This window comes from Equus przewalskii, chromosome 8 (assembly GCF_037783145.1).
Source record: "Equus przewalskii isolate Varuska chromosome 8, EquPr2, whole genome shotgun sequence".
In the NCBI taxonomy this organism is placed as follows: Eukaryota; Metazoa; Chordata; class Mammalia; order Perissodactyla; family Equidae; genus Equus; species Equus przewalskii.
This window is the reverse complement of record NC_091838.1, coordinates 61,634,425-61,659,981: the sequence shown is the minus strand read 5'-3', so window position 1 is coordinate 61,659,981 and position 25,557 is coordinate 61,634,425. Positions and strand designations below refer to the sequence as shown.

Below are 25,557 nucleotides of genomic sequence, written 5' to 3'. Positions count from 1 at the left end.
TCAATAAATGCCTGTTTCTTACTTCATTGATCTGCATTAACTCAGCAATATGGAGTAATGGAGCTTTCTGTCAAGGAGTCTGATTCTTTTCTTTTCCATCTTCTTTTTCCCTGTGTTTCTTATGCCTTGATTCTCTTTGTTCTGAGGTATGAGGCACTCTCTAGATAAGACCTTATCTCTATCTGGCCACATCTTTTACACCCTCCTGTTAAAACTCCAGCCCAGGAAACTGAGGCCTGGGTGGGCATAAGAAGGCAAATAGAACTACCTCCCGCTCACCCAGACCCTGTAGCTGGGACAAGGCATCTTCACAGCCACTTCCAGATAGCATGAACCTCCTCCCTTGTTACCTTACTGTTGTAACTAAATTGGATCTCTTGTATGTGCCTTACCTTCCCACCCCGAAATACTCCCCTCCATCCCCAGTAGAACTCCTGAAAGGGACTAGCATAGCCATAAAAGCAGTGGCATTCACCTGGGAGATTAAAATCCTTATTTCCTGTGTAAAATTTACTGGCATGTCACCATTTCGTGATTCTTTTTGTTGTCTCTTCCATTGGCCAAAGAGATAAATAGGTGTCAGCTGGTGTGGCGGCCCGGATCAGTTGATGAATGATGGCTGCTGGGAACGTGGTTTGAGCAGTTTAGTGGGCCAGTCTGCTATGCATTTCTTATCTCTACTTAGGCTTACCGGGACGCTTTTGCAGGGTTTGGTTTTGTGCCTTTTGAAAGCTTGGGTTGGAAGAAGAGTAAAAACCGTGTGGGTGAAGGGAGATGAGGGTCATGTGTCTGTGTCGCCATTAGAAGGAGGACAAACACCTAAAAGTCTGCAGAGAGAAAGCAACTCACCTGTCTGTTTGTGAGTTGTCTCTTGTTCCTTGGTTTGTATATAATAGAAAAAAAAAATCGCTTTTTTAAAAATTTTATTGAACCAAAGTGACTCCTTTGAGTCATGCATTTATTGGAGCCTCGTATGACTCGTCTGGGCGAGGACCGGGCCTCAGTGCACCCCGCCTCCACTTTGGGCCTCTACTGCCCCATCCCCATCTTTTCAAGGATCACTTGCAGTCCTTTTAGATCCTCTCTTTCTTTGTGTGATGCCTCTAAGAGGACATTCATTTTTTGTTTTTTAAGGTTGTGTTTTTTAAAGTTGGGGTAGTAAGTCCACACCAAGATAGAGAATGTCTGGAAATTTCACATAGAATAGGCCCAGCACATTTTTTTATGTGTAATAGTGAAATTCCAGTGCATTGTAGATTTTCAAAAGCAGTTTTATCAACTCACCTGTCATTGCTCTTAACCCTTAAATTTTTATATTTGTCTATCATATTTAGGTCAAATGAAAACTCTTATGACCCTAACAGTAAGTTTTTATTAAAGCCTTGCAAAATCTTATGTGTCCTGATTTTCTAAGCTCTAGAAGAGGAAAATGGAAGTGCTCCCCCCCCACACACCCGAATAATATAGAAGCTCGTCTCTCCACTTCTCATTCCCCAGAAATAAATACATTGGAGCAGTGGTAACTCCACAGGGCAACAGGCCTTATATCCCTTAGTCTCTTCCTTAGCTGAGAGAAACACTTCGTTTTCATTCTTATCCTTACCCAAGGGCCTGTAAGGTATACTGGTAAGATTCTGGATGAAGAAGGAATTTGGAAGTTTGCTACTGATCATAGAGTTTTTTGCCTTATGCATCCTGAAAATACTATTATAAAATCTATTGTATTCAGGTTATTTGAGAGGAAACTTAGTAAGATTACAGAATACTTTTCAGAGAATTGCATTTTTTATTTTATTATAATGCATGCTGGAGGCCCTTCTTTAGTTTATAGAAAAATCATTGCTTACAATGAGCATATCCAGTGAACAATGTGAAGTCATAGCATTTTGACGGGGGATGAGCTCTCAGATCTTTTTGGAGGTGGGACCACTAAGCATCAGAGAAGGATCTTTAACTCCATGGCAAGATCCCCCACGAGAGAAATCTCAGAGCAGGCATGAGAATCCAGATGTCAAGTCTTTTCTTCTTTCCTACTATTGCAAGTTGGTAGAATCTCACCTCTGCTTATATAATAGCTAAATTGTACATTAACAGATGTTTTGGAAGTACTGATTTTTAAAAAATAATCCTATGAAATCACATTTGTACTGTCAGTTGCTTGGTACTCTCTCCCCATCCCCTCTTCCCTGTCCCTTGAAAGTAAATAATAAACTTAATCTGGCTTCTAGTTTACTTGTGATATTGGGACTTTTCATTTGTAAGTTAAATTTGATTAAGTTTTGTTAGTGAAATAAGTGATTTTAGTTGCACTTTAAAAGAGTTACAGAATTTTAAAGTGGAAGGAGACCGTAGCAATGGTTCTATCTCAGGTTTATGTGGTTGATAAGAATCTGTTAAACTATCTGAGAAGGGGGTCTCTTATGTGCTAGAGAGACTAAAATTTAAGATACAAGACAATTGATATGTTTATCATATTAATTTTATACTGTTTCTTCTTGAGGGCCATCATATGCATATAAAAAGAAAAACTCAAAAAACCCACGTAATTCTTGAGTAGTTGGTGAGTTGGCTGCTGTTATCATGAGAAATATAACCTTCCTTGGAATAAGCAGATTTATAATTTCTTTGCCTAGTTACAAGTATTGAAAATAAGACCACGTTCATCTGAGGCAGGTTCTTTTATACTTTATGATCCTGAATCCTATTTGCTCTGTAAAACCATACCGTTGCAACAAGGAAATGACAGATATATAGCTTAACTTTTGCTAACACCTGATTGAGTTTTTTAGGTATTTGTTACTCATTATTGGACTATATTCCTTTTTTAAATGTTTTATTTATTATATTGTCAGTTTGTACCTATTTTGCTATTAATACTGCTTTAAGTTAATAATATACTTTAGTCATTAATTTGACAAAATTACAAGTCATCCAGACTTTTCATTCTATACAGTGTGATTGCAATATAACTCCATTCTAATGAAGAAGTAGTATCTATTACTTAACACAAAGGAACACACAGACAAGAAAAAAAGATTTCTTTTTTAAATTTAGCATATGCAGCAGGGGGCACCAGATGAAGGCAAAAATGAATTCTTATATTTTAAATCAGCTGCAGCTTGTATCCTGTTCATATTTAAATAATGTGGTAGTTAATTGTTTTCCCATTAGTTTTCTTGATGGTTTCAACTTCTCAGTTCTAAAAGCTGTGTTAAAGAAGACATTGATAACTATTCTCACTCGTTAATTCGAATGAAACTTCTTAGAACCAACCCGTTTATTAATTACACACATTTTTTTCTTAAACATTTACTATTTTTAGAGTCTTAAAAAGGGGAGTGGAAACTACATTTAATAATTCCTTGTTTAGAACAGGGCATTATTATTGTGTTTTTAATACCTTTTCTACAAAATGTTTTTTCATTAATGAAAAAAGGAAAGCCCCACTGATTCGAAGTGATTTGGAAACTTAATTTTATTTTCTTCATATGTGAGCTGAATGACTTTAAAATCTGGAAACCTGTTCCCTTTAGCTAATAAATAGTTGTGTTGAAATTTGTTTCCAGAAAGGCTTGTTTTTACTATTGGTGACATCATTAAATAATTTTTCTTTTATCTTCCTCCTCGCCATCATCCAGTCCAGTATCAGATGGAAATGATGCGGAGCCTTCGCCATGTAAACATCGATCATCTCCACGTGGGCTGGTACCAGTCCACATACTATGGCTCGTTCGTCACCCGGGCGCTTCTGGACTCTCAGTTCAGTTACCAGCATGCCATTGAAGAATCTGTCGTTCTCATTTACGGTTAGTAGGAGTTTCCTTTATTATTCTTTTCTTCCCTTAATATTATTACTACTATTTTTGCTTTCTGTCTTTTTGCCTCTAAGAGCAGCCTGGCAGGCCTTCTCAAGTAAATACCAGCCCTGTTTCTGCAGCAGCCTCAGCAGCAGCTAAGTCTAGACAGGGTTTCCTTCTTTCTGTTTATTTTTCTTGCTATCAGAGCCCTGATGTGTACGTTTTGGAATGCTGGAGTAGCTGCTTCATTTTTATTCCTCCATCTCCCCTCCCTCATTTGAAGGGGCTGGTGGAACTGGACCAGATGTCTAACAAACCTCGATTGCTAAAGTGTCTGGCTCTGTACGTGACTGACCAATCATAACACAGCGTGCCAAGTTTTTTTTATACCTCTGACAGCAGCGTACAAAACCTGGACTGTTTCTTAGCACAAAGATTTTTTTCTTTTCGGCCTATTTAATGGTGTTTCCTCAAGCTCTCCAGACCAGATGTTCTGTGCTGTATCAGAACTGTAGGCAATTTAACAGCTTTATAGCCTTCCCCCTCCCCAAACACTCACAGTTTGCCATATCTGGCAGACTTGCATATAGTTTCCAGCTGAGAAGTAAATGTAACGTCCTGAGTATCTGTCAGAAAAAATACTAATGAATACGATCAATCTTATGAGCTGCCCCAAAATTGTTTCAGTATGTTAACAATTGGATTACAGTAAAGAACAAGTTGTTAAAGTGTACTTATATTGGCTGGAAACATTGCATCATCAGACCTTGATGAATTTTCCACTTGTTTCAATCTATTTTGGTTTTCATTTTATCACCTATTGCTAAAAGTTTCACTGTGTTAAGTTTCAGACAACATGAATGTTAACACAGGTTTTAGGCGAATATTGGCATGCTGGAGCCGTTATCATGCAGCAAGTGCTAAGCTCCCTTACTCTTGGAGTGTTTAAGCAGTTAGTTTTGACAAAATTAGTTTCTCTAAAACTGAAAAGACACTTTTGTGATAGCACTTTGACTTCAGCGGTTTTATTTTTAAAATGTGTTTTAACTAAGAAATTTGAACAGTGATTATTAGGATGGGTAAATTTTGTTTGCAGGGCTATTCATTTAAATTAGTTGACTGAAGAACTACATGCATGCATGCAGTGAATTTTCATATTTAAACTTCATCAGTATTTTCCTTCTAAGTATACAAGATGTATATAGCATATATAGCACATATGATATATTTAATTTTCATCAGGATTACTGGTTCTAGCTGAGGAATAGTTTTGAAAATAACTGTATTTTGAATCTTCTGTTTTTCCTTTAGGAAGTTATTCTGCCTATTATAAATAGGATGATAGGTTCCTACATTGTCACTTACTGTTTGCTGTACTGGTTTGAATCTGTTTCAAATCGTGTTCTGATTATTTATTTTGATTTTCGTTTTGTAAAAGTTGTATGATAAATAGCAGAATGCACCTAGAACCAATGTCATTTGAGCACTAGTAATGGCAAAAGTCTTAGTAATTTTTTTCTCTTTTCCTTATTTGAGATCCCATAAAAACTGCCCAAGGATCTCTATCGCTGAAGGCATACAGACTGACTCCTAAACTGATGGAAGTTTGTAAAGAGAAGGATTTTTCTCCTGAAGCGTAAGTGTTTGGGGGCCAATGAGGCATATAGTAAAGGATAGGTATTTTCTTTTAAGATTTTAGTTTGCCACATTATTGAATCTTCGGTGGTGGTGTGGTAATGCTTTTGCCATGTGGCCGGTAGAAGTTTGTGCATGGCTGAGTGCCACTTGATTTCTCCCTTTTCTTGTTTAAATGATTCTTTATGGAACGTCTCATCTGTTGTTCTCACCAACGGTGAATTCAGTTAGAGTGGGACTTAATTAGCTACTGGACTTGAAGAAATAAATGATTAAATAAAGGGAGATGGAACAAGTGATCAGCGCTGTCAGATTGTAAGTTCCATGTCAGAACGGTTGAGAGCTGTATGTGTTATTTTCTGAGCTCCTGTTTCATGGATGGGGGTGGGAAAGCTGTAAACGTTTTAAGTATTCAGTAAGGAGTGTGGCTTACTGGAAATTTTATGAGTGATAAGTATGCATAGAAGTAATTGATAAAGTTGTTTTGTGATCCTACATAATGGCATTGGAATATTTACATTAAAGTTTTTTTTAAAAAATTCAGTATTCTTTCATTTTCTGTTAATTATAGGAATTTTTATTTTGTATTAAATTAAAGTTAGTGGCTTTGACTTCATATAGGACAGAGTTCGTTGCTAGTTTCCCCTTTGGCTCCTAAAGAAGTTAAGGTGCAAAGAATTTTGAAAGAAAAGCTAACTTATAAACAATTCCTGGATATGGTAGTTGTAACTAAGCTATGAGAAGCTGCATTCTTGCTGTGTTCTGAACCACTGGACGGGGAGTGTCCTGTGAGCGTTCTGTTAGGTGTCAGTCTCTTTAGTTCAGTAGGCTTTTAAAATGAACTTTCCAAAAACTAGAATATTTCTCTATTCTAGCTATATTTTATGTGTTTTGGATATAGATTATATAGCATAACTACCCATGACATTTGCATTTTAGTATCAATGAAGTTTTGAAGATAACTGATTACAGAGAAAGAAGTTTCTTTTACGAAGAATCTTAACTTTCTGGGTTATAGATCAAACTCAAGTCATTTTCAAAGTTATTCACATCACTTGATTTAATGCTTGACTCTGCAAAACTCTAGTTTCTCTCCCTTTTGTAAAGAATGCTAACAAAACCAACAAAGATGTTGGGGAGGGCCTGGAATTAGGGAAAATGTATGAAATAGTCACTTACTTCTGACCACCAGACTAAAGTATTTTTAACATGCTTCACAGATTGAAAAAGGGAAATATCACCTTTGAGCACATGTTTGAAGAAGTGCCGATTGTAATTAAAAACTCACATCTGATCAACGTCCTAATGTGGGAGCTTGAAAAGAAGTCGGCTGTAGCAGATAAACATGAATTGCTCAGTCTTGCTAGCAGGTAAGAGGCCTTGCCTAACGAAAAGTCCCTTTTTTATCACCTTCTGCAAAAGATTCTTTTACTTAGGCTTTAACCTGTGAAGGAAGAAAAAAATTATTTAAGCTGTTTTGAGGTTACTAAGACATATGTAACAACATGTAGTGCTTGTCCGGCCTGCTAAGATCCCAGGAAAAACGCCAAACTGATAAAGTGAAACAGTGTTTGAATACTAATAGCTCCTATTATAAGAACCCTCTGCTGCCTTTGCTGTATCATTTTTGCTTTGATATGGTAAATGCTAATGGGAGAGGGTTTTTTTATTTGGCTCAGCTTTATTTATTGTACACTGTCCCTAGAGGCTTATGGTATTATGGCTGGATATTTAATAATGCTTTGGAGAAAAACAAATACGCTTTTTTGTTTTACTGGTGGTACTTGCCCTTGTTCAGATGCCGACTCTATTAGTAGTAACCTTCCAGTTTGAATTTTCAATTAAAATTAGAATTTTCTGAACCTGACACTGGCTTTTGCTATCTTAGACAGTAGTGAGATAATTTCCTCCACTGTAACTGCTTTAGTTATCTGGTTGCTAAGATATTATTTATTGTATTGGTAAAATGCCGACTGAGGTGTCCCAAAACAGATAGATTGTTTCCTTTATGGAATTAATATTTCTTTCTCCTCATTTATTGCTCTTAACAGAAAGATGAACAGAGTCATGTATGTAGCTTCTCTCATATGCCCACTAAGCGAGTGATTGTTTTGTGGTGGGAGAAGGCTAACAGCAGACCTGTGGAATGAAATGAAATGGATAGAGGCAGTAACCATTCAGTATGCATTTGTTGAATGGCTGAAAGAAACAAGGTGCATTTTCTTAAGCAACCAGTTTGGGACAGAAGCTCAATTATTATCAAATTTCTAGTTATCTGAGATAAAGCTTGTACGAAAGAACGTACAGACTTAGTACTTCTTCAGTATAAGACAAGTGGGATAAACGCAGAAGGACCGGAGAGCCCCATGTTCTTCTCCATGCCTCGAGATGGGTAGAATTGTGGTTCAGATGCCACCTTCCATTGCGTGAATCCATCACAGGCCACCAGAAAGTCTTTACAGGGGAAGGAGATGGAAATTGGATGGTAAACGGAGTGCTAAATGATATAGCCAGGTTGCAAGGCTAATTTGGCACTAAAGAGTGTACTGTTTAACTAGAAACATATATTCATAATGGTCTTTTAATTTGTCTCTTTTAGAAGGTCGTATTTTTCTTTATGGCTTTTACAAACACACTTGGCACACCTGTATTTAAAGCATTGAGCTAAGAACCTTTTTCAGCATGCAAGGTTAAAATTTGATGTATTAAGTATGTAGTTATATAATAATTTTAAATTTACTATGTGAAAGTTTTTGCTTATATAATTTATGTCTTCACCTTTTCCCAAGCTTCATTTATTGAGCATACAAAACAAATATAGCCCTTCTGTGCTTTCACATTACCAATGAGCTGGTCTGTAATGCCTGTTTGTCCAAAGCAGCATTTATAATAGCCAAGAAAATGTTCCCAGTTCTCCATAGCAACTAAGATCTAGACAAATATTTTATTATAGTTTTTATCTTCTGTATTTTATGTGAAATGGAAGAGAGGCCCTTTGCTTTCCATGTGAAGTTATTTAAAGGGCAAATTGGTGTTTCAGTTGGGAGGAAAAAAATGAAGCAACCTTGAAGCAGTGCTTATACTACTGGACTATACCATTGACTCAAATTGATAATACTATTTTAAAAGACTGAAATATAACCTTTGTACATATCAAATTTTAATTTCTAAAATTAATAGTGTGATGCTGCTAATCAGGCCAGTTGCCATAAAAATTTTTCTCAAAATTATATCAAAAATCATTGTTAAGCAGCTCCTTAAACATTTTGCTTCGTCTTGCTTTTCACAACCCGTATGTGGGTACCAGTTCTTTGATTTGCCAGATAAATTTATTCTGTGCTGTGAATAAACTATACTACATTCCCTTTCATTTAAAAAAATTCTAATTTTTAATTTTATTAGATGGTAGTTCTGTTAATGGTTACTTCGTAACAGCCTTTATTCATTTTTGAAAATGTATTATACAAGCCTTCAGCTTTTCACATGTGAAAAAAGAATTCTGTTTTTATTTCCTCTTTAAAAAAGTAAACTAAGTGTGGGCATCCTGCATACATTAAGGATAATAAGAGCACATTGGTATTGTAGCCAGACCAGCTTATCACTGCGCGTCTTGATTCACATCTAAGTTATCTGTTTTCAGTTCTTTGTTTCCTTGGCAGTAAAAGAAAAGGCTATATTATTGAAACTCCTAAGAATAACTCCCTGTTTCAGTATTCCAGGTGAACTGGTACTGAAAAGATCCTCTTAAATTTGCTGTTGGTAATGGGCCTGATTTCCTGTGAATGTTATCTGTGAAACAGTTGTGTATGATTGTTAATTCCTTTTGACCTTCAAGGCCTATACTGTCCAGAGTTTTGAGTATTTCTTATTGGATATATTTCTGAAGAGCAGTATAATACTGTAAGTGTTATGAAATGTTTGAAGTCTGTATATCTATGCTTGTCTTCTTTCACTATAATCACATATACCTGTAACACATAATATTAGTACTTAATGTTAAAGACGTTTTTTGGTGGAGAGGGAGGGTCTATTCTAGTAGTACCTTCCTCATTGCTAAAGTCAGGGTAATCAGTCTCCAAGATTTAAGGTCAGGGAACGAATAATAGAATAGATCTTTCTCTGCATATGGCGGGACCTGTCCTTTATGGATTTCTCTAGTGTCACTCCCTGCCCTGGCCCCCTCCCCGCCAATTGCCCAGTCATAAGATTGCTGGTGATCTTCCCCTTCTCTGAATTCCTTTGCACTTAAAGACATCAATGATTTATTTAACAGCTAATCATGTGGTTAATTCTGGCATTTCTTGTAGCTCTTTGGACCTCAATTCTTCCATTGGTGGAAATGGAAGGATCGGTGTCTCCCCTTAGGGCAGTCCCGTCTCTACCCCTCTTGCTTTCTCAGGATCTCACTGTTTGTCTCTGCACTCCTTCCTCAGATAGCTTCAGTGCCTCTCTATTCTGGTCCTTTCCTGTTATGTTTATTGACTTGTTTTTCCCATATTTAAAAAAAATTTGAAAATGTTCAACTCTTGAGAAAAATTCAAAGAATAGTAACACAATGAATACCCATAAGCCTTTTAGTTGGATTCACCAGTTGTGTCTTGCCATATTTGCACATGCTCTCTTGCTATTTATGTACATAAGGGTGTACCTTTTTTTTTCTGAACCATTTAAAGCAAATTGCAGATACGACTCTTAACCCCTAAATACTTGAGCATTCATCTCCTAAGAATAAGGACATTTAAACTTAAGTCTCCATCATCTTAAAAAAACCAACAAAGTTACAAAAAGAACACCTTTTGATCTCATGCCATTATTATCCATCTCCTTTCAGCTTTTACTTCGTTTTCTCCTTTTTTATAGTCAAACTTATTAATAGATGTTACCGTTTGTATTTCTTCATTCCCCACTTGTCCTCAACACTTAGCAGTGTTCTACCTATTCTCTGTGGTTAGAGGTCTCACTAAAGTCAGAGAAGACTGGATATTGTAGACTCTTAAACATTTAATATTTGATAACCCCTTCTTCTGAAATTCTTTCTCTGGAGTCTATGAAACTACATCTCTTCTGGGTTACTTCTCATTCTACACAGCACGCTCTCCTCTGCTCCCCCCTCAACATCAGTGTTGCTCAGGGTCCGTCTTCCTCTGTGTACATTCCCGGGATGATTTCATTTTACGTCTCTCTTTTGCTACCTTAGGTCCAGGGCCTCGTTATTTCTATTCCTGATTACTTTTGCAGTCTCCTAACTTCCTACTTTTAACCTTTTCCTCTTTCCTTATAGTGATCTTGCTAAATGCAAATTGTATGATCATATTACTCCTTTACTTAAAATTTTTGGCTGGTTCCCCATTGTCCTTAGAATAGAATCCAAACTTACAATCCTAGCTTCCGAGAGTCTTTGCACAGTGACTGTCGTCTGTCTCTTTAGTTTCATTGCTCTTTTTTCCCAGTCTTGCCCCTCTCCTGTGCTCTTGGTGTACTGAATTACTTGCACTTCTTCAAATGTGTCAGGCTTTTCATGCCAGAGTCTCTGAACATGCTTCCTGTGCCCAGAATATGTGGTGTCCCTTCCCACCTTCCATGTCTTCAACTCCTCTTCAAAAACTCAAAATTCAGCTGTCAGATAATCTGGAAAGTCTCATCTGATCCTACCAAACTATCTTTTATGCTGTAGGTCTGTTAGAGCAGTTACCACCACTGGGTTGAATTTATCTATTTGCATTCCTCTCCTTGCATTAGAATGAGTTAAGTGCAGCAATGTCTTATATAGTTTAATCCTTAGTCTCTTAACAGAGTGACTGGCAAAGTAAGTATGTACTCAGTAATGTGTGTTGAAAGGATGCATGTGAGACTACACAGTATTGTTAAATTTTAATCCTGAAGTTATTTGGAAAGCAGTGTGACTATATTTGGACATTTAATTAGCTACTGGAAAAAAATCATTTTAGTTTTCACCTTGCATCGTTGGCCCAAACACGTAAATTATGGGTGAATTAAACTATTAAGAAACTAGAGGAATACAGAAACAAATACTTAGTCTGGTTTCCAAAGAAGAAGAAATATTTTAAAGTGAGTGATTCACAGAATTACAATGAAGTAAGATAAATATGAAATAAAATTTAAGCTGGAAAAAACACTTGATTCCTGGACAGGTTGAGTCATTAGGCCAAGTCACTTGGTCAAGGTTATGTGGGTAGTGCCAGACCTAGGATTAAAAGATAAATTTATTTACACACATAAACTCACATAAGCAGACACACTTAGTTTCATGCTCTTTCCACTATTTGAGAAAGAGCCAAAACTATCTAATTTTCTTCAGGTTATAGATGGAATCCATAAAGAATCCTTATTTTAACTGAATTTAGTTTCATTCATTCCCAATCTGTTTCTTCCTCAGCCTTCCACTCCTCTCTGTAAATACTGTGACCAACCAGTCAGCTACTCAAGCTAGGAAACTGGGAGTCACCCTTGGTTCCTCTTGCAGTTCTGCTCTCTTCTCTCTATGCTCCCTGCCACCGTCTAGTCCAAGCCACCACTATTTCTCTGGAATACCACAATAGATTTTGTGTGTATGTGTTTGTAGTCTAAGTAGAGATAAAATTCTTATAATGTAAAATCCACCATTTTAAAGAGTACAATTCATTAGTTTTTAGTATATTCACAATGTTGTGCAACCATTACCACTAATTCTGGAACATTTTCATCACTGCAAACAGAAGCTCCATACCCATTAAGCAGTCATTCCTCCTTCCGCCATCCCCTGGCAGCCACTCATTGCTTTCTGTCTCTATGGATTTGCCTATTCTGGACATTGTATATAAGTGCAACCATACAGTTAAGCGGCCTTTTGTATCTAGCTTATTTTACTTAGTATAATGTTTTTAGGTTTCATTCATGTGTTAGTCCTTTACTCTTTTTTATGACTCAATAGTATTCCATTGTATAGATATACCAAAATTTATTTATCTGTTCATCCTTGGATAAACATTTGTGTTTTTTCCACTTTTTGGCTATTATAAGTAATGCAACTATTAACATATGTGTGCAAGTTTTTGTGTGAGCATATGTTTTTAGTTGTCTTGAGTATATACCTAAGAGTGGCATTGCTGGGTCATATGGTAACTTGGTGTTTAACTTTTGAGGAACCACCAAACTGTTTTCCACAGCAGCTGCACCATTTTACTTTGCAAACTACCGCAATGTGTGAGTGTTCCAATTTCTCCGTATCCTCACCAGCATTCCGCAGTTGACTCTTAACTGATCTCCAGGCTATTCTCTGCATTGCAGCCAGACTGGTCGTTTTAAAATTTAAGGCAAAACATGTCACAAACATAGACAACTCCAGGATACCATTCACATTGGAGTTGAGGGGTCTCAGTCATTCTGTGTTATTGGGGTGTTGTGTGGTGCAGCTGATGGCTTCCCATATATGCTTGTCTGGCCTCCCTAACCTATCACTGTGCTCCAGCCTGCTGGGTGTTTTCTTTTTATCTGCCTAGTTCTTGCCCATCTCAGGCCTCTAGCACTTGAGCTTTCTTCTGCCTAGAATACTTTTTGCATGACTGATACTTTCTGCTCTTTTGCTTTCAGCCTGTCATCTCCTTAAAGAGAGAATTCCCGCCATACTATCTAAAATGTCCGTCTACCACCTTCTTCCCCGCTCTCCACCCCCAGTCAGTTGTAAGCTCAATAAGATGGAGATCACGAATGTCTCATTCACTGTTGTTTCCCTGTTTGCTAACACTTAGCCTGAAACATAATAGGTGTTTAGTAAATATCTCTTTGAAATGAATGAATGAGTACTGTTTGTCAGCTAGTTATTTTTAGAGTGCATATGTGTAGTAGCAGGCTTTACCAATATAGGAGATAGTTGCAGGCAGAAAGCAATGGGTATGGTGGTCATTGTACTAACCATTAGCATGACTTTATAAGAAGATTTTAGTAAATGAGCTTCAATAAATATTTCTGGAGAAGTAAAGAAGTATGAAAGACCAAAACACAGATTCTAGGAAGGGCAAGAGGAAAGGAGCCCTCTTTCTTTCTTCATCTGGCTTTGCAGAATAAATGCTGTGGTTGCTCTTTCAGAACCTGCTAGATAGAGAAATCATAGATCAGAGAAATCTAGTGCCAGAAGTCTTAGTCTGTTTGCATGAATCTTCCGTTCCTATGACTACTGATTTAAATGCTTTGGAGTATAGTTTGGGTGCGGGGAGGGTGCTCAGGAAAATGATTTCGGAACTCTGAGCTTAGGTTAAACTTGGTTGTTCAGAAAACGTACATTATAGATATCCCACGAGGTATGTTCAGCCTGTCGTATCCTGACATATGTATGCTCTGACAGTAAGCACCTGAGCTATTTCAGATAGCCTTGTGTTATAGTTGTGCGCTCGGTATGGAAAGTTTGATAACAAGCTGACTCGGATTCTTTCCCTTACCCTTGCTCTTATGTGTATGTGCACTCTCATTCTTTTAGCAAATGGCAGATCAATTTAATATCTCAGAACTGTTTAGAGCAGTGGTAGAACCATAACATTAAAATATGACTTACCAGCATATTTACTTTACATTTCAGCAATCATTTGGGGAAGAATCTACAGTTGCTGATGGACAGAGTGGATGAAATGAGCCAAGACATAGTTAAATATAACACATACATGAGGAATACAAGTAAACAGCAGCAGCAGAAACATCAGGTTGGTATTATGGAAAAATTCAACAAACAGAATTCATTTCTAAGTGTGGTGTTTCGAGAGTCATCTTCAAAGTGATGTAAATCATCTTTGATGAGGTATTGACTGTTAGCTAGTAACTATATATCATATTTAAAAAGATTATTCTTTATATAGTTTGTTCCTAATATATTATTTACAAGTTGTACTTAAAAATACCTGCCTTAAAGAGAGTTTGTATATTAAGCTCAGATTGTAATGCCAAGGTTATGGAAATAAGAGATCCATTTATTGAGAAAATCAGAAGCAAAGAGATTCTAGAGTGTCACAGCTCATTTCTTTACTAACTATAATTGGTTTGGTAGTGGCTCATTGCAGCATAGTTAGCAATCTTCAGTTCATTTAAAAAACTGAGCAATTGTGATTAAGAGCAAGCAATTTTGATAGTAAATAATAGACCAACTACTGTGAAATAGATAGTATAATACAGATAAAAACTCTAGAATTACCTGAATATTCTCATATGCACATATATACTGCTATGTCCATTTAACCTGTTCTTTATTAGTGTTACCTAAAGGCCACATGATTTTCACAGTTTCTGGAGTGCTGTTTTTGGACTATATTGCTCTGAACTGTTCTTAACATTTGATTCATAGATAAATTGATTCCAGAATGTTTATCTGTAAAAGTGTTTGTATATAACTAGTCTGTGTTCATTAAAATTTTCTTTAAACTAGGTATTGTAACTATAGAATTCTAAGCACAACTAAGTGGTTCTGAGAATAGTGTGTTTAAAAAAGTTTTTTAGCATCAGCGTTCATATATTTAGTGAAATTTAAAATACTTTGATTCTACCATGATTAGAATTTTAAAAACACATATAAATCTATAAAGTATCTTTTTTAGCTGAAAAGGTGCTGGTGAAGATGGGGATGGTGACAATCTCTGACAAACTTTTAGGAAAAACACCCCAACAAACCCAGCTTGATTCTGTTCTCCTGGTTCTTCCTTTAGGTGAAGGACTCAACCTCGGGTATCAAATTGAAAATATCACACCTATGAGATGATTGATTCTGAAAAGCAGTCTTTTAGATATTTTTTCAGAATTTTAATGTCTTAAAATTGTGTATTTGATGTTTATTCTTACAAGTGCCATTCATATCCCTTTTTAGATTTGTCTCACTTCTACTCTCATACCCCATACTAAGTATAGGAATCTTTGCAAAGCAAGTTACTCCCCTACTTTAGGAAGAACTATCATTGCTCTTGGTTTTTATAAGAATCCAAGCACTAGAATTTTTACTCTCCCACTTTGGTTTCTCACGACCTGACCTTTTAAGGCTGTGGGTGAGGTGATTTCCTCCACTATTGTAAGCAATCCACAAATATTAGCTCTTTACCATAATTTGATCTGTAAGTTTGTGGTTGACCTATACCTTTATATGTATCCCCATCTTCTCTTCAGAAAGTCATAGGAATCCAAAGTTTGAAGGTTTTTGAAGCATTATCTGAAGTTAATATTCATTCTTAGCTATAGAGCTAAAGCATAGATCTGTTGTCAAGAACAGTAATAGTATTTACTATTATAATAGTGATGATGATATATATGTGTATATATATATCAGTATTATTGTTCTTTTGGTTAATAGGGATAAAGTTGAAAGAATTCCCCAGTGTGTTAGTTCATTACTTAGTTATTAAGGTTAAGATGGATTGTATGTCTAATGCTGTCATGTACCTCATTGTCATAAATGGTAAAGTTACTTCCTTTCACTCACCGACCATGAACAACTTTACCTTTTAAGCTTCTTATTTCTCATGTAATCAGTTTTGTTTTTCTGAATCATTTGTTATAGACTCTTAGAGCTCAAAGTGACGCTAGAGTTTACAACAAAGGAATTTTCTTCTGTTGTTGCCATATTTAACTTCTTAGAAGCAAGAGTTACCGAGGGTTATCATTTATAAAACTAAGATTGGAATTCAGAGCAGTTAGGTTTTTGCTGGTTGCATAAGTGAGGAATGTCCTTTTTTCTCCTCAGGTAGAGAAAAATAACCAAATCATTTTCCCTCTGAATTTTAGTATCAGCAGCGTCGCCAGCAGGAGAACATGCAGCGCCAGAGTCGAGGAGAACCCCCACTCCCTGAAGAGGATCTGTCCAAACTCTTCAAGCCACCCCAGCCCCCTGCCAGGATGGATTCTCTGCTCATCGCAGGTATCCTTAGCCAGTGCAAAACATGGCTGGTTTTCTGTGTTCTTTAGGAAGAAGAAGACAATGAGAGATTTACAAAGAGAAAAATAGGTCATAAAAGCTAGTGTATTTAAAATGGTTAAACAGTGAATTTGAATCTAGCACCTGTAATTTCTGAAATTTAAGAATTTGTCAGTCTTTGTTATTTCTAAAGTCTTTTCAGTGCTTCATTCTGTTTATCTAAACATTTTTGAGATGGCATTATAAACTTTCTAAAATGGAAAGGTTTTATTTGAGTCATCTTTCATGGAAACCAAGAAAAAATGTTTACAGTCTCATAATGTGAAAGATCATTTAACTGAAACCCCTTACTTTTCATGTTCTAGCCTAGCACTGAGCCCAAATTTGTACGTGGGTGTTTGAATTGAGTTAAATTTTCTGACTTGAAGAAGTCCTTTCCTTACTTTGACTTAAATTATAACAACATAAATATAATTCTGGATGACTTTCCTTGGAGATACTTAACATTTAACACCACCTTCAAGTGGTAGAGATCTTGTACCCTATGCTAGGACTTGAATTTTGAATATGTAATTGTCGTGCTTTATTTAGCTATAATTATCCTATTTCCTTGTAAATGTTATTGCTAAACACTGTTTGAGTCAATCAGCCAGTTGTCTGTGAGAGATTTATTAGAGTGAAAATCCTACTCAAAGAAAAGGTGATCTTTCACAATTTCTCAGTTCTCTTGGTATATTTTTAGTGTGAGGGAAAAATCCAAATTCCGTAAAAGTTTCTAGTATACATACAGATTAACTTTGGGGAACTGAGACAGTTTCCTTACTTAAGGTCCAATTCAAAAAATGTGTCGCCATTGCATCAGATTAGATCCTTAGTTTTAAGACTTAGAAGCAGTGATGGAGCTCTTTCTTCATGTGGACGCTCTGCTCCTGCTCTGTCTTGGCTTGGGGGAGCAGCCCTTAATATTCCCAGATCGTGGACTGAAAACAGCTTACTTGTTCACATCAGGGTCAGGAGAGTCCGGTTAGTTTGCAGTTCTGTGACTTGGTATCTCTTTTCTACCTAGCTAAGAAGAGGCTGTGCTGTTTTCTCGCTTGTCTCAGTGCAGTGTAGGTCTAATTTGCAGAGTCAGTACATTTTGATTGATATACAATATGTACCTAACTGCTGATAACCTTTTAAAAAGCCGTAGTTTTTCTAAGGCTGGCCTCGTGGCATAGTGGTTAAGTTCGCACTCTTGGCTTCGGTGGCCCAGGGTTTGCAGGTTTGGATTCCAGGTGTGGACCTGCATACTGCTCATCAAGTCATACTGTGGCAGCATCCCATCTACAAAAAAATAGAGGAAGATTGGCACCAATATTAACTCAGGGCCAATCTTCCTCACCCAAAAAAACAAAAAACTACACACACCAAAAAAGTTGTAGTTTTTCTTTCTTCTCCATGTAACCAAGAGTGGAAGATGGCTTAAGAACTTACAGTCTTTTTTTATCTCCTATAGAAAAATAGAATTGATTCTCATACCCTCTTGATTTAAAACAAAAAAAATACTGGTGATTCTGTATTATGCTGATTTTCTTGTTTGACTAGTGTTTTAGGTCCTTTTATAATTTGTGGAACGTTTTGACTCTCTTTCTCACTTTTCCAATTGCACAGGCCAGATTAATACTTACTGCCAGAACATCAAGGAATTCACTGCCCAAAACTTAGGCAAACTCTTCATGGCCCAGGCTCTTCAAGAATACAACAACTGAGAAAAGGAAGTTTCCAGAAAAGGAGTTAACATAGACTCTTAAGATCACAAGGGGCGACTCTTGGAAGAAATACATTTGTGTATTGCAAAGTCTTTCTAGCCAATAATAAAATAAAAATAAAACAATCTTGACTGCTTGCTCATTGGTTTTGGACATATTATGTCTAGCTTCTTGTTTTTGTTTTCCTTATACCTATTTATTTTCAAAAGAAAACAGCCTTGACCAGAAGCTTCACCAGGCTCAGACCTGTAGGGTCCATAACCTTTGCTGTCTCTGAAGTGCCACATTTCAACCAGTCTAGTGCTGCTTGTCCCGGCTCCTGACCCAGACGTCCTGGCGCCTACTGTGAGTTCTAGTTCTTCATTGCTCTCACATGAGCCCCCTAGAGGCCCAGGCTTCATGCACTTGCCCAGGCACCGGTGGGCCCCAGGCCTGGAATCACTTGGTGTGCTTCCTGCAGATCCACCTTTTCATTTCTTCAGGTGATGGTTGACCATTCCCCATTCTGATAGGCCAATGGGCACAGGAATTTAAAAAAAAAAAATTTCATTTCGCCAAAGGACTATATTTTGTATGAAAATGAAATTCCTTCTGTGTGTATTTTTTTATTTAGGACTTCATGTTGATCTTTTCCATACTATGAAATAAAATTTTGCTAATAGCAAGTTTTGTGAGTGGAGAAAGAGTTGGAAGAACACTAGTACGTTGGGGAAAAAAACACTTTTAATAATTTTGTATTTGAGAGATTATCAGAGATCCTGCTATTCACGTAATGCCAAAATCAGGGAAATCTGCCAGCTGGTGGAGATGTGCCTGTGAGACTCGTTTGGTGACTTTCACTTTGAAGATAGAACTTAGGGAGGATAGTCGGAAGGAACAGATAAAGGGTAAGGAGAGTTGGGAAATCCTTTCTTCAGCATTGTTTTGGAGGCATCACTGGGACTCTGGGATTACACAGCCGGGTTGAAACCTGGCTCTGTTCCCTTTAGTGTGTTCTTAGACAAGTTACTTAACCTCCCTGTGCCTCCTTTCGTCATCCAGGTGAGAAGAGAAAAGGGGATGAGCATATATAGGGCATATATAGGGTGGGCATGAGTGTTAAAGAAGTTCCCTGGGGATTGGGGTAAGGCACACGGAACAGTGGATGGCATGTGGCAGGCACTAAGTAGTATGATGAGGTATACACTCCAGGCCATCTATTTAGGATATCGGACTGTTAGCAGGTTTTTGCTTTTAAAAAGCTCAGGGCCTTGAACATTCTAGAATCCAAGTACTTGCTCACATATGTAATTATTTCCCTAGGATACATTCTTAGAAATGGACTTAATGGTCAAAGGGTAAATAAAATTCTCTATTGCCAAATTGCCTTCAAGAAAGGTTATACTGATTTGCACTCCCACCCATGGTGATTCCTTATTTATGTTAATACATGTTTGAGTGTGACTGTTTGGCAGAGCGGATGTATTGATAAGCACAACTGGCCATGGCCTCTGCCCTTTTGGATTGCGTACTCTATTGGTTTACTTCCCTGCATTCTGACTGCCTAGATTTGGAATTTTGTGGAGTTAAACAAAGCACTCTTGAAGTATCCAAGAGCAAAGTGATAGGAAGGAAAGTCAGTTCAAACATAACCTTAATTACTGTTTTCCTCATGGTGTAAGATTAACAGAATTCAATTATATTTTTTAAAGGTGTTATTCTTTCATAAATCCCATATGACTGTTTAGATACTCATAACTCAGAGTAAGACGTGAGTACACACTTAACAGAAGATTTCAGTAGTTTTTGAGTTAGGAATTACTGTAGTGGGAAAAACTGTTTAGGAAAACATGTCAATGGAAATTAAATCTGCAGTATGTAGTGTTAGGGAATAGCTTCTGTTCGGCATTTGATTTGAGTGCTATATTCTGACATTTTTCAGGAACAAATACATGTGGTTCATCTTCTATAAATATTTGCAGTTTCTTCAAGTTGAAATGAGAAAAGCTCATAAACTGAGTACCAGGTCTAATAAATCATTCACTTACCCAAGAACAAAAAGAAAAACCTAGCACGTTAATCGAATGGAAAATTAAATGTTATGAACCAAGAAAGTAAAAATTTGACATCAACCCTATAATCATTGATAATGCTTTATAAGGTTCTAGAAAACATAGCATTATTATTGAAAATACCTGAGAGAATGAATCTTTAGCCTACCCAAAATACCTTATTCTTTTAATATCAAGGTAAACTAAACTTTTTTCCTTCATTTTTGCAAGCTTAGAAATTGAGATGGGGCTATCTAATGTTGATCTAATTAATGGAGCTTGGTGTGGTTTCTCATTTACAGCATCTAAATACTTAAATTTTAGTGTCTTCTAAAATGTTACTACATCGTTCACAGTGTTTTGGTATCATTCTTTAGAAAATCTGTGTCACCTTCACTTTTACGCCTCCTGGCATTGAACTCTGGTATGGATATCAGAATGTTATCAAAGATTTTTTTTTTATTTGAGTTGTAAACTCCATTTTTTTAGTAAACATTTCTCTTTCAAACTAAATATGCAACATACATTTATCAGAGGTTTTTTCCTTCTCTTGTCACTGGTCATCTTTTTCTATAATAGTTTGATCTCTGAGTGGAGCAAGGGTGCTTAAAGGGATAGTGCTAACCCGGGGGTCAACCCGAATAGCTCTAGGGCTTATTTTAGCAAATGACTCAAGTACCCATCTGTAGAAAGCATGATCAAGTCGTCAGTGCCTTGGAGAGTGCTTTGGTCCATCCCAGCAGACAGTCCCGTCCTTATTTGGGATGTTTGGAATGGATGACAGTGGTTAGTAGATAAATAATGAAGGGAAGGACGAAGATCTGGGTCTGTTAAGACAAAGGGGAGGGAAAAGCAGTGGGTGATCTCTGCATCCCACAGGCTGCGTGCTGTGTTGGGGGAGTTAGCAGCTGCTTATTAGGTGCTGACTCACAAATTGGAGTCTGAACATCTTTGGATGGATTTGAATAGGGTTTGCTCTGCTTCCAAGTTAGTAGAGAACGGGGAGTGAGGGGATGGGGAGCCAGAGCTACTGGGAAATTGCAGTTAGCTGGAGCAAATAGCTGTAGCCTAATACCCATTGCCTTGAGCCTTTTTTAACATAGATGGACACTCCTTATAATGCACCTTAAGCCTATTTGGGTCCACAGCTCCTGGCAGGGTCCGGAATAGCTATACTGAAGCATCATTAGTGATTTTACGGTTACAATCCATGGATGCAGAAATGGTTTCCAAGAGCCGCCACCCCCACCTTGGGGAATTTGGGCCATTCTGTAAGGGTTTGGCCTATCCCAGTCGTTTCTTTCTCTGAGTAGCTGTGTCCTCTTTGTTCTCAGAGGCTGTTAAGCACTCACATCCATTGTCATATGGTCAGTTTATTAGAGTCACAATTTGATTCCATGGGATTGATGTTGACGTCAATTGCATTTTCTTAGGACTGTGAGTTAGGCAACCCATTTTCAATCCTCTCTTTGAGTCAATGGCAAGCAGTCTACCAAAGATTGGATACAGCCTCAGAGTTTTACTAATTTAGGTGTTCCCTGGAACCTTCGTGAGCTGAGGGGATAGGAAATGAGGTGCTGAATCCATGCTTCCTCTAAGACTTGCTGGAAGTCCTTTTCAGTAGGTTGCAGATACACATTTAGTTTCTATCCCTGTGTATCCTCGCTCCCCTCCAAAAAAATGCATAAGAAAATTCTAATCCACTGATGTACTATAAAGAAAGGTAAAGACGACTTTCTCTTCTTTTAATCCAAAAATTCCTGGTTTTTGCATTTGAACCAAAGGTAAAGGACTACCACTTCTCCATCAGACCTTTAATGCAGGGTGGCCCATTTACAACTGTCCTTATTTGAAGTTGAGGTGATTGCAGTAGGAAAATATTCTTACTGCTTCTGGCATTTGTGTCAACCTCAAGACATAAACTGAGGTGTCACTTCTATTTCCTTCAGGAATTTTTTTTTCATTGACCCTTCTCCAGGGCACAGCCATTTCTGGCACCTTCTATCTTTCTTTGTGGACATGGAGGCAAAGGATTTGTTTAACTTTCAGCAGTGTTTACTGCTTTTGACGGTAAATGATCCTTGCCTTTTCTTCTTGGACCGGAGTCTCTCTTGCCAGTGTTTTACTCTGTGTGTGTTGGAAACGGTTCTTATTTTGTCAGATCCCCTGGGGAATCTTTCCCCACCTTTGTTTATCTTGTCATTTGGCTTTCACTTGCTTAACTCATTCATAGATCAATCTGCCTGTGATTCTTTAGTTTTGATTCTTGCCCTTCTCCATTTTGAGGTTTTTAAATTGCATTTCGTTTTTTAAAACAGTCACAAAGATTGTAATTTTGTCGCTCGTCGAATCATGCATCTCTGAATGGCATAATTCTCCAATCAGGCAGGCAAATGTCCCAACAACCTCATCTCCCAGATCACAATGGTGAGGGTCTATTTTTCTCTTTAATGCATCCAGCTCCCATTATTGCTAATGAAAGGTCTTCATGTGCATTAAGGGGAAACTAGACCTCTAATGAGATACAGGGAAGAATTGCAGCTGATCGTTTCTACTTCTGGCCCACTGTACTAGCACAGAAATGCACTCTCAGGAGGCAATGGGCCAAAGAAACACAAAATGCATGTGCTGCCTACATAAAATATCTAGTCTGGTCCTAATGGACAGACAGTATTGTTTCGGCTTGTGGTCTCTGATGTTCCATATCTTCTTAAGGGGATCCCTATTACGGAGGCGAAAGACCCAGATACTTGGAGAAGAAAGTGAATAGACTAATTACATTGCGTTTGAAACAGCTTTTAAGAACGATCTGCATTAATATATTATTTTATAGTTCACAAAGTACTTGCTCGTGTATTTTTTCATTTGGAATGGGAAAGGAGTATAAATGTGTTATGAAGCCAGTGTGCTCAGTACTGAGAATCCTAAGGGAATGAAAAACATACAATTCCTGCTCAGGGATCATGAAACCAAACTTCAAAAGGTTCTGATTAAAACTAATACGTTCCTCGGAGGCAGAACCAGGGCTGCAGCTCAGGTCTTGAGTCCGCTTACTCATATGTGGCACAACCTCCCTTCTCAATACAATTCTAGGAAAATAGTTCCTGCTTCAAAAGAGCTTCCTGTTTGTGTGATATCTTCACTTCCATGGTGAACTACTCTCTTCCCTACCCCTGCCAAGTTCAGAGAACTATTTCACCTGCTAATTCACCCCCACCCCCGAAATACATAGGATCCTAGTGGTGAGTCCCAAGGTCCACGTTGGGCCAGTGTGGACACGTCACCCAATTAGTGATCCCTTTCTGATAAACAAGAATCGAGATTAAGGGATTCCAGTGTCCATTTGGATCCATTTCTTGACTAGAGCATATCTAACTTCTTGTTAACTGTTTTATAACGCAGGCCTGAGTAGCAGAGAAGAGCATAGGGGAAGAAGCAGAGAGGAGCAAAGATGAAGAATGCTTCTGGGTTCCTAATACTTGGATTTTCTGTTTCCAGTCCCTTTCTGAGGCCCGTTTGTGTTCCTGCCCTCGAGTCTCACAAAAGCACATTTGAATCTTCTTCATAATACTGCCCTTTTTCCTAGCAGCTTTGAGTTGGTTTCTTTTGCTTTCAGCCTCAAAAATACCTAACCCAACTTGTGTATATGCCAAGGCTTATTTGCTATTAGGCCTCAATAGATATGAGAAAGTGCAACATTAAGAGGCAATAGGAAAACAGAGGTTACTTTGCAAGTATATTAATAGAATTTTAGAGCAGGAGGGGACCAATCTCTTGGCCACCACTAGCACATTCACAGATGTGGAAACAGGCACCAACAACTTTAAATCTTGTTTCCCAAATAGCCAAGATCATTCCTTCTCCTTTTGTGTGGTTTTGTGTCTCAGCGTTTCTTAAAGAGTTTGAATATTGCCCCTTGTATACTGAGCCTGTCCATCTGCAAGATGCCCCCTGAGGCACCGTGGAGTTGAGGTGTGCTCCCCGCAGCCTTTGGAGCACAAAGGTTGCACTCTCTCGAGAAGGAACAAGGAGTTAGGCGCAAACTAAAGACCTCTTACCTCTTGCTGTCACCCTGACTCTTCCAACTGGGAGTGGATGGAAGAGGTGCCTTTCACTGCTGTGCGGGAGGTTGGTGCTGTAAACAGGTGGTGGGGTGTTCTAAATTTGGTCTGAGATGAAAACACTTCAAGCAAACAAAATTAAACTAGATTCTTTTGACAGTGAAGTATTTCTTTAGAGATGCAGTTGTCAGTTTTATTAAAGTACAAATCAGCACTGGAAAAAGAATACATGTGTGTGCGTGTGTGTGTGTGTAAGAGCTACTGATAAAACAATTTAGAACACTAGAACTCGCCTTTGCCTCTGCCGTCCAAACTTAGGATGAAATGGTATGTGGAACCCATTCCCTCCCGCTCCCAAACTTAGAGAAGGGGAGCTGGAGCAATTTGTTAGAAACAAAGCCATTTGCATTTGTGATGTTCATGTCATTCTGTTCATGCTTCTGTGAATTCACAAATGTACAGAAATTCAGAAATCATCTGGGGTAGGAGAGGGAGAAAGAGAAGGTGTTGATTTTGCATTTTGATAAAGCCCTGATGTGGCAAATCTCAGATGACAGTCTCATCTTGTATCGATAGACTATAGCAATTGTGGGGCCTTCTGCTGAAAGCGATTAGGGGCTGGCCATGCAAATCCTCCGTGGATTCTGAATATATTCAGTGTTAGCAGTAAGTCATTGCTCCTGATTTAAAGCACACTTGGACAGAAAGATGATTTTCTCTGGACGCTCTTATGTACAAGGACCTTGCTTCTCATTATCTCTAGGAAGAAAACTCAACCAACAAACCAGCCAACCAATAAGAGTGGCATTTTTCCTTAAAAGAATTGAATGTAGCTTGCCCTGTCAATTCAGCACTTCTGAGTCTCTATGTCTAACTTGGCAAGTGGGTTTTAGCTTTGCAAATGGAGCATCATCACTGGGGTGAAAGCAGAATCACTAACTTACACTTTCAAAATGGTGATCACTGGGTTTTCCTCTGTGCTATGTTAACGTTAGAGCCCCTTCTGGTGGCCGTTCAGCAAACAAATGTGCCGAACACTTCTCAACACTGGGAATGAGAGGGTAGGAAGTCCTGACCCTACAAGGGGTTACCCAAGGGCAGCGATTCTCTAAGTGTGGCCCCTGGGAGAGCATCACCTGTGAGCTTGTCAGAGATGCAAATTCCTGGGCCTCAACTTGGACTTACTGAATCAGCAGCTTTGAGGGTACAGCCTAATGCCCTGTGCTTCGACAGGCATCCCAGGTGGTTCTCATACTTGCTGAGGTTTTCTCTGGAACGGTCGTTCCTGAATCGGGCCGTGTGTCATTGCTGCCCGGGGAATTTTTTAAAAATCAGATCTGAAATAAGGCCTGGGAATCTTTTCCTTTCTTTCTTTTTAAGTTTCCAGAGATGATTTTTGCG

General features: G+C 38.0%; 1 protein-coding gene across 1 annotated transcript in view; it reads left to right on the top strand.

Annotated features, from left to right (window-relative positions):
- EIF3H (eukaryotic translation initiation factor 3 subunit H) overlaps positions 1-18,190 on the top strand; it is a 96,463-nt gene extending 78,273 nt beyond the window's left edge. Inside the window, exons 3-8 of the mRNA XM_008538735.2 lie at positions 3,639-3,806; positions 5,334-5,433; positions 6,653-6,802; positions 14,005-14,125; positions 16,185-16,317; positions 17,968-18,190. Coding sequence (XP_008536957.1) covers positions 3,639-3,806; positions 5,334-5,433; positions 6,653-6,802; positions 14,005-14,125; positions 16,185-16,317; positions 17,968-18,065 — 770 coding nt within the window. The 3' untranslated portion in view covers positions 18,066-18,190. The remainder of the gene's footprint in view (positions 1-3,638; positions 3,807-5,333; positions 5,434-6,652; positions 6,803-14,004; positions 14,126-16,184; positions 16,318-17,967) is intronic.
- Positions 18,191-25,557: the final 7,367 nt, after the last annotated feature.